We start from the raw sequence: 9,688 nt of genomic DNA, 5'->3' as shown, positions 1-9,688 counted from the left end.
CAAGGATTGCTCCCAAATGAAAGCCAGACAGGTCTAGCTGCCCTTGCCACTTGGGAGCTGTCCCTCACCTGCCTCAAAACACTGTTCTTGATGCTTTCCTTCATCTGGAAAAGAACCATCCTTCTTCTCAAGGTGTCCAAGGTCAAAAGTGAGATTTCTCCTCTGATATCCAAGGACCCTCCATGACAATCAGGCCTGGCTGGCTTGGGAGCCAGGACAGGAGCCACCTGTCTCCTCTTTTGCCTTTGAAACACTTGGGCTCCATGCTTTCCTTCCTATGAAAAAGAACTGTCGTTCTTATCTACAAAGAAATGGCCAAAATTGGGATTCCACCTCCCAAATTCCCTATATCCAAGGGTTGCTGTCATACAAAAGCAACTAGAACAGAGAGGTCTGGCTGACTCAGGCCTCTGATGGCCACCTTTTGTTTGCCCCTCAAATGACGGTGTTCCCTGCTTTCCTTCCTATGTAAAAGAACCGTCCTTCTCCTCCAGGTGTCCATGTCTGAAATTGGGATTCCACCTCCAAAATTCCCTATACCAAGGGTTGCTCCCAGGTAAATCTGTCAGTACTGTCAAGTCTGGCTGGCCTTGGCCTCTGGTGGCTGCCCCTGCAACACTGGGGCTGGGTTCTTTCCTTGGTAAAGAAGGAAGATCCTTGGGACACTCTGGGGACCTCATGGAACCAAGGGGATCATTGTGGCCCCACTGGAGCCCATGGAACCAAGGGGATCATTGTGGCCCCACTGGAGCCCATGGAACCAAGGGGATCATTGTGGCACCACTGGAGCCCATGGAACCAAGGGGCCATGGTGACCCAGTGGGGCTTCATGGAACCCAGAGACCATTATGACTCTGTGGGGCCTGATGGAACCATGGAGACCATTGTGACCCTTCAGGGCCCTGTGTCACCAAGGGGGCACAATGACACCTCAGGTCCTCATGGAAACAAGGGACCACTGGGACACTGTGGGGCCCCATGGAACCAAGGGAACAGGGAGCAGGTCTGGCTGCAAGCACTGAGCTCAGCTGGGGTCACGGAACCATCTGCAGGCCCAAGGTGAGATATGAACTCTTTCAGTGCTTCCATCTTCCCTGGAGTGAGAGAAAAGGACAAAGTGCAGGCACATAGAGGAGTAACATGAAGACACCGAGGTCAGTGAAGAGGAAGTTGAGTCCCAGATAGGAGGGATGAGGAGATGTCCTGATCTTGGGGCTGAAATCCTCTTGTAAAACTATGGAGAAGGATGTACCTAATACATCAGACTCTCTTTTTCCCTGTATCGCATTGAAAAGTACTAGGAAATTACTTGTTCAGCAAAGGCCTCCATGCTAAAGTAAGCAAATGTCAAAGTAGCTGTGATCCCATGAGAAGTTTGAATATGGAAAAAGGGAAGCGTGGTGAGATCCTGTGCCTTCACAGGGAGAAGAAAAAGATGTTCTCAGAGAAGAGGATGATTTCAGAAATAGATGAGGAGAATCTTTGCTCTTACACAGCTCATCTTTTAACTAATACCCCATAAGTTGACATGGCCCATAAGCACAACAGTAAAAGAGCTTTGAAAAACTGGGAGGGATGTCACAATTGCAGATTTTTCTGGCCAGTTGCTATTCATGGAAATTGAGAGCGACAAGAGAAGTGACTCTTCTGGACAAGTCTCCATAGCATGAAAGAGAGACTCCTCTCCCTAAGTGAACTCCAGAAAGACTATTCTAGTAGGGTTAAACTGACTGAAAATTCTAGGTTTGTCTCTTTATATTGTCAGTAAGAAAGAAAAGGTTGTAGGGAGAGGAGAAGTTTTCTGAAAGTTTTGTTCTTATTACTCTTTCTTTTAGTTGCTATTAATGAACTTTTCCTTATACCCTCTTAAAGTTTTGAGCCTGCTTTGCCGTTCTCCTAATCTTATCACACAGGAGGAAATGAGTAAGGATATTCTAGTGAGTGCACTGGTAATTAGCCAACACTGAAGCCACCACAATAATTGCTGCATTCTCCAAGAAATCTCAAATAGGTTAACGAAAACCACTACAGAAATATTTCTGATGAACTGCACTAGAGCAGAGGGAAATCAAGGCAGAGCCATGGTTTGTCAGGACTTGTTTGATCCTAATGAGCCACGTGGTGCATTTGGAGCTGAGCCCTGGAATCTCAGGGCCTGAGAGGAGATTGCACAAACCTTTCCAGGAGTCCAAGTCAGAAAAAAAACCCAAAGTGTCTCAAATCCCACTGAGGTCCATCTGCTACACAGGCTCCTCATGGACTTCTTGGAGGAGAGATTTGGAGGCCAGAATGGCACAAAAACTTCTAAGAGATTCAGTGTGGAAAGGAAAATCCAAAGTACTTTAAAAACCTTGAGTATCTTAAAGTATTAATGAGCTCCACTGAGTGTCAGTACAAAGCTCTCAAGGGACTCATTCAAGCACATAATTGGGGCCATGATTGCACAAACCTCTCACAGAGTCTCTATCTAAAGGGAAACACCAAGTACCTTAAAATAATTGAAGTACCTTGAAGAATTAATGAGCCCACAAAGTGTAGTTACTGACAAAGCCTCTCCAGGGACTAATTACAGCAGATAATTGGAGGCCATGATTGCACAAACCTCTCAGAGACTCCAAGGCAAAAGCCAAACCCAAAGTCCTTTCAAAAACTCTGTGAGCATTCAGGAGCCCCCAGGGCCATTTCTGAGCAAGGCTCCCCAGGGACTCCTTCCAGCAGATCCTTGAAGCCACTGGGATGTGGGCTAGGGGGGGATGCTGAGGGCAGGACAAGGGGCTGACAGTGCCCAGCCTGGCTGGGGCTGTGCCAGGAGGCCCCAGGGCCTCAGGACAAGGTGTCTCCTCACAGCCCTTGGTGGCACAGACCCTGCTGTGCCGCAGGGCACCAAGACTTGACTTCTCCTTGTCCCCAACTGTCATCACTGCCTGCAGTTCTCTGCTCTGCCTGGGGCCTGGGGACACTTTCTCAGTCGTGTTTCTCAGTGGGACCCATTAAAAGTCCAAGAAAGATTAGAGCTGGATTCTGACTTGGAGTTCTGGAGAGGTTTCTTCAGCTCCCTCTCAGGGACTGATGTTCAGGGCCTGAGCACAAAGCCCCAGAGGCTCATTAATGTCCTTGTGCTGTGTCTGTGCTGCTGAGCTGGGCTGGGCTCCTGGCACAGAGGCAGCTCCTGGTAACAAGAAGAGCTTCAAAAGCACATTTCTCTTGATGAGCAGCTCTTCTGCCAGCCCAGCAGGGCTGGGGCACTGCCTGCAGCCACCCCGGGCACAGCAGAGAGGCACAGAGAGCTTCAATCAGTCAGGGCTGAGAAGGTGCTGAGAAGTGCCTGGGGCAGAATCACTGCCAGCCCTTGGCACAGGAACCTCTGGCTGCAGGACACTGCAGCTGCAGCTCCTGGAGCCATCTCCTAAAGCTGGAACATCCCAATGCCTACAGACCCTGTGAGTACAACTCTGGGTATTTCTGGTGCAGGGGAGGTGAAATGCTTATTAAGGTCTGGCATGCTGAAGGGTTCTGATCAGTCATAGAATATTTCCAAAAAAATGAATTTAACAAAAATGAGGACTTTTAAAATAACTAAGTAGGCATTCAGTTTCCTACTATTGGAGAATGGTAGCTATGAGGAGATAAATATTAAAGCTTGCTTATGAATTACTATTAATTCTGACAAATGCCAGAAACATCTGAAGTGTTACTTTTAGTGATCAATAGGTTCACAGGAGATCCCTAATGTCCTTGCAGCCACTCTGCCCATGGACAGCACCAGCATCACCTTTGATGGAGCCATCAGGCTCAGTCTGAGCTGTCCTTTCTCCAAGCTGCAAATAGAACCTGCCTCCAGCCAGTGCCCTGCAAACAGGCAGGATTCTGTCAGGCCAAGGAGAATGCACAGATATTTGGGGTCTCTGAGTGCTGGCAGGGAGAGATAAGGCACAGGGAAACACCTGCAGGATGGAAATCTGCAGGAAGCAGAGAGAAGATCAGGCAATGAGAGAAAACAATATCCAGCAATGCTGTGGCAGGGAGAGTTTAGAGATGCCCACAGGATCCCCTCCAGTGCAGCCCCTCCCTCTGAGCAAGCCCCCTCCCTCCTGTGCCCCAGCCAAGCTTGTGCCCTCAGGGCCAGGGCTCCAAGGCGTGCAGCCCCTCCTGTGCAGGCAGAGCTGCAGCAGAGCCGTGGGGCAGCTCTGCAGCCCCGGGCCCAGTTCCCTTTACAGAGCACAGGGCTGGGAGCAGCTGCCCGGCCCTGGGGGCTCTGGCAGGGGGCACAGCTGGCTCAGGGTGACACTGTCCCCAGTGCCCACCTCTGGGCAATGCTGTCAGTGCAGCCAGGGAAGGAGCTGCATCTCCCTCATCCAATGCCATCATAAGGACACTTGGGAGTCTCCCTGAGATTTCAGTCCAAGCTAGGAGCTTCAATCCAGGGTGCAAATCTGTCCTAGAGCATCTCTGAGTTATAAGATTGATGGGGAGAGGCAGAGGTGCTGTGACACTGAAAATGCTGCTGGGTTGTTGGAATGAGCAATGTGAGTCCTTGGCTACAAATGTGGAGCTGGGCTGTAGTGGATCCATCTGCTCTCAGCTGTGCTGGGTGACATTTTAGGGGAATCATTGGAAGGTGACCCCCCTCCACCTGAGAAAGATTAAAGCCCAGAGAAACTCTAAACAGGTCAGAATGGGAGACCATCTACCCTCACTCTCCAGTCATCACTTTGCCTCACAGAACGCACTCTGTTTCCCTGGGGGCAACAGACATTCTGAGGCTTTCTGATATCCAAGAACAGCAGCAGAGATAGGGGGAAGCTTTTTAAAAGAACCCCAGAACTCCTATAAATAAAAGAGAGAGAGAAAGAGAGATAGAGAGTGTGTGTCTGTGTGTGGTGTGTGTGTGTGTGTGTGTGTGTGTGTGTGTTCCAGGGGAGGGTATATGGGAAATAGATTTGATTTTGGTGACAGGCATCTCCTCTAAATCTTTGCTGTCCTTTCTTCATGAACAGGTGCCCATGTGCAGCCAGAGCAAATGTCCAACAGCAGCTCCATCAGGAACTTCCTCCTGCTGGCATTGGCAGATACGTGGCAGCTGCAGCTCCTGCACTTTTGCCTCTTGCTGGGCATCTCCCTGGCTGCCCTCCTGGGCAACGGCCTCATCATCAGCACCATAGCCTGCAGCCACCACCTGCACACACCCATGTTCTTCTTCCTGCTCAACCTGGCCCTCGCTGACCTGGGCTCCATCTGCACCACTGTCCCCAAAGCCATGCACAATTCCCTCTGGGACACCAGGAACATCTCCTACACTGGATGTGTTGCTCAGGTCTTTCTGATTTTCTTTTTTCTTGAAACAGAGTTTTGCCTCCTGACCATCATGTGCTATGACCGCTACGTGTCCATCTGCAAACCCCTGCACTACGGGACCCTCCTGGGCAGCAGAGCTTGTGCCCACATGGCAGCAGCTGCCTGGGCCAGTGCCTTTTTCAATGCTCTGTTGCAAACAGCCAATACATTTTCCCTTCCCTTGTGCCATGGCAATGCCCTGGGCCAGTTCCTCTGTGAAATCCCCCAGATCCTCAAGCTCTCCTGCTCTAAATCCCACCTCAGGGAATTTGGGCTGCTTGCTGTTAGTGCCTGTTTATCATTGGGTTGTTTTGTGTTCATTGTTTTTACCTATGTACAGATCTTCAGGGCTGTGCTGAGGATCCCCTCTGAGCAGGGACGGCACAAAGCCTTTTCCACCTGCCTCCCTCACCTGGCCGTGGTCTCCCTGTTCCTCAGCACTGGCACATTTGCCTACCTGAAGCCCCCCTCCATGTCCTCCCCATCCCTGGATCTGGCCCTGTCAGTTCTGTACTCGGTGGTGCCTCCAGCCCTGAACCCCCTCATCTACAGCCTGAGGAACCAGGAGCTCCAGGCTGCAGTGTGGACACTGATGACTAGATGGTTTCAGGAACATTAAACTGCTGGCCAGTGTTTGCAAATCGCTTGTAATAAAAGTAATTTTTGATACTTGTTCTAGGTTTCATTTTAGAGTTTCTTTACCTTTGTTTTACTTTTTTCTTATTGTCCAAAAAGAAATGTCATTGTTTGTTCCATTGGTCATTTTGATCCTCTCCACCATCCCTGTGGCCACAGACTGTGGCAATGAGGGGCTGTGTTCTTGGTGCCCTTAAATGAAATGATGATCTCTACCAACAAAATTTTCAGCAGAATATGGCAGAATTTTCTGCCCTTTTGTTCCTTCTCTGGAGCTGAGGCAGCAATGTCTACTGGGGGCAGATCAGTGCTGGCCCAGCAGCTGTGCCCAGCAGCAGCAGCACTTGGTGTTGCCAGTGCTGCTGCCGTGGCCCTGCCCTGCTGCCCTGGTGGCCCTGGTGTTGCTGCAGGGCCTGAGTGCTCTCAGGGTCGGGCACAGTCCTGGGGGTGGCAGTGCCGGGGCTGCAGCAGGGAAAGGCCATGGGCACTGCTGGGGCAGCGCTGACGCCTCAGACCAGGGCCTGGGGGCTCCAGGCTCCTTGCCCAGGCTCTCTCAAGAACACACCCAGGCCAATGCTCAGCACAGAAAACCCCCGTGAGCAGCCCCAGGCTGGCCGTGGGCAGGCTGAGGGCAAACAGCATGGCTGGGGCTCTGCAAGGGCCCTGGGGGAGACGGGAAGGAGCAGCAGAGCAGGGGCTGATCCATCCCCAGTGCGCTGCACAGCCCAGGGCAGCGTTCCAGAGTGCCCTCATGGAGCTGCCAACAACATCCCTCCTCTGCAGCCCTGGCCTCTCCCCCAGCTCACACAGGTGCCCCATCGTTGCAGGCACAGACACGGCAGCACTGGCTCAGCAGCCCCTGTTTGCATTGCACAGAGCAGGGGGAGCACCCCCATGCTGTTTGTGTGGGGACATGAACCTGAGGGAGCACAAATGCCATCAGCCCCTGGGGCCAGCAAGGGCTGGGGGACACCAGGGAAACCACTCAGCTTTGTCCTGGCCTCTGCAGTCAGCCAGAAAGTTTGTTCCCATCAGCTGGGAGTTTGTTCCCATCAGTGAGAGTCCCACTGCAGACGGTCTTGCTCAGAGCCAGGGCTGCCTGGCAGCTACCCCAAAACTGCTCTGAGCATTTCCTTGGCTTCAGCTTTGCTTTCTTTACTCTTCCTGCTACAAATTTCTTTCTATTGCCCACCCAAGGGAGCCTAGAATCGGACAGCACTGGAGGTGCTGCCCAACCACTGCTGAGCACAGAGGAAGATTCACTGCCCTGTTCCTGCTGGCCAAACTATTCTTGATCCATAGGAATGCCAGGGGTTGGATGAGGAAAATGGTGGAGCGGGGGTAGGGACAAAATCTGATTGATTGTCAGCCATGTAGAGTCTTGATTTTCCTATCTCTTCAGGCTGCGTTAGAAGGTGTTGGGGGTCCATATAAATTTGACATTGCTGATATCTATTTATAAACCGGAAAATAAAGAGGACAAAACAGTTCTCTTTGCATTGTTCTCAATAGTGTATATTCAATTTGAATACACTTAGGAAATTTTTTTAGTTAACCACAGTAGAATTGAACATTTAGATAACTCTTTGGGGCTTTTATTCTTCGGGTGTTTTAGAACAAATGTTTATGACCCGTTTTTACTGAATTCCATAATTGAAGATCTCAAGAATGAAGGGGCCTCTGAAGTATTAAAATTCATCATCAACCTCCAAGTGGCTGAGGATCCATCCCCATCAGAGCAGCAATGAACAGAAATGGGCACAGCTTTGTGACTGCCCCAGCTTTGCCATGGGCCCTGGGCCTGGAGCAGGAGCAGCTCTTGAGGGCCCCAAGGCCAGGCTCTTGTGCTGCCCTGGGCAGGTGGGATGGCAGCAGGGGCTGCAGAGCTCTCAGCACCTCAGCTCGAGGGGAGCAGGGCAGCCAGGGAGCCTCCTTTGGCCTTGGCCAAGCACCTTCCCCATGGCTGGGGATAAGTCCTGTGGCAGCTGCAGCTGCTGCTGTGCCCTTGCCAGGGGCTGAGGCCATGGGGCAGTGCCCAGAGCAGCCTGGCCTGAGCAGAGCTGTGGGGCCAGAGCCGGCTCGGCTGGGCTGGGGAGAGGCCCTTGGTGCTGCCCAGAGCTCAGGGCAGCTGGCAGAGCTTGCAGGGAGCTGGGCTGGGCTCAGAGAGCCTGGCCCAGAAACCATCAGTGTCCATCTCAGCCTGGCTGAGCGTGCAGGGGCAGGACTCAGGTCAGGCCTTGTGGGGCAGGGCCAGCGCCTGTGCAAGGCATTGCAAACAGGCAAGTGGCCCAGAGAGAAGGCTGCTCTATGCCCTTGGAGGCATGGACAAAGCAGGGAGGGAGCCCAGGACATTTGCCAGCGCCAGCCTCTGTCCCCATGTGTTGGCAGCCCTGGCTGCTTAGCCCAGCTTTGGCCTGGGCTGAGTTTGGCTGTGGCCCAGCTCCATCCTACTGCGGGGCTCAGGGCCTGTTCCCAGCCATGGCCAGCCCTGGCTGCCTCTCTGGTGGTCCAGAGGCCGGCAGAGCCCGGGGCAGGGCTGTCTGTGCAGCCCCACAGGTGCCAGGGGCTCTGCAGGAGCTGGCAGAGGCTGCCCAGCAGGGAGGCCATGGGGCACAGAACCCCAAGGCTGCTGTGGGCACCACGGCACAGGGGCCGTTCCCAGCCGCAATGCTCCTGGCCTGGGCTGGGCCTGCACAGGGTCTGGGCCACCATGGCTGGGCCAGCACAGGGCCACAAAGGGGCCACGAAGCTGCTGCTGGGGCTGACAGCAAGGCCAGGCACACACAAGCAATTGCTGAGCATGGCCTGCGCTGGCCAGGCCTGACTGTGCCAAAGGCAGAGCTCAGCTGCCCTTGGGGGCTGCAGCAACAATCCAGAGCCCAAAGAGTCTCCATGGGTGTGCTGGATACCAAGGCTGCAGGAGGGAAATGCAGGGCTGCTGCGGGATGGGGAAGGCATTGAATTCCATCACACACCTAAGATCTCTGATGATCCTGGCTCTATGCTGGGCCCTGTTTCAGACTGGAACAAGAGTGACCTAAAACTAAAACTAAGATGTCTTTGTCTAAAATCCTTTCTGTATGGAAATCCCTCATGGATGGTGGACATGTCATATGTTGCTGGAATGTCACAAGGAGAAGAGGGAAGGGTTTTGGTGTTTATTAAATTTTATCATGTTCACATCTTTGTGTGTGCCATGAAGAGATACATTTCTGTGCCTCTGAGTCTCACCAGTTCCTAACCCTCAAAGGACACAAACCTGCTGAGTTGTGGTTCCCACTCCAGGGCTGCACTTAGACCTCTCTCCATAGCCAGAGCAGAGCTCCCTTGTCCCACAAAATCCCTGCAAATGAGGGATGAAGTAAACAGGAGAGGCTGTGGGGATCAAGTGCAGGGCAGAGCCCAGCAGAGGAATGACTTTTGCATTTGATGGAGCTGTGCCTTGCCCTGGCTTTGTTGGCTGACAATAAATGAACCTCCCTCTGCATCTCGGGCAGCTCCTTCTCCAAGGAAAGCAGGTGGGAGTTGGAGCCAAGGAGCTGAAAGCCGCAGGTGCAGCCTGGGCTGGATGGAGCTCAGAGTTGCACAAGGCTGCTCTGAGTGCCAGGGATTGGATGGGGGAAATGGTGGGGTGGGGGTAGGGACAGAGTCTGATTGATTGTCAGCCATGAAGGGTCTTGATTTTCATATCTATTCAAACTGCATTAGGTGATACTTG

The 9,688-nt window shown here is 52.5% G+C and overlaps 1 protein-coding gene across 1 annotated transcript; it reads left to right on the top strand.

The window, feature by feature from the left end:
- The first annotated feature begins 5,020 nt into the window (after positions 1-5,020).
- LOC131096401 (olfactory receptor 14C36-like) lies at positions 5,021-5,953 on the top strand. Its single transcript, XM_058044740.1, has one exon. The coding sequence runs from the start codon at positions 5,021-5,023 to the stop codon at positions 5,951-5,953; it is 933 nt and encodes a 310-aa protein (XP_057900723.1).
- Positions 5,954-9,688: the final 3,735 nt, after the last annotated feature.

The sequence above is a fragment of the Melospiza georgiana genome, unplaced genomic scaffold, assembly GCF_028018845.1.
Source record: "Melospiza georgiana isolate bMelGeo1 unplaced genomic scaffold, bMelGeo1.pri scaffold_29, whole genome shotgun sequence".
Classification (NCBI taxonomy): domain Eukaryota; kingdom Metazoa; phylum Chordata; class Aves; order Passeriformes; family Passerellidae; genus Melospiza; species Melospiza georgiana.
The sequence above is the reverse complement of the archived record's forward strand: the minus strand, read 5'-3'. Positions and strand labels throughout refer to the sequence as shown.

Excerpts from the sequence above, each read along its gene's own strand:
- LOC131096401 (XM_058044740.1), top strand. The coding sequence starts at position 5,021 with ATGTCCAACAGCAGCTCCATCAGGAACTTCCTCCTGCTGGCATTGGCA.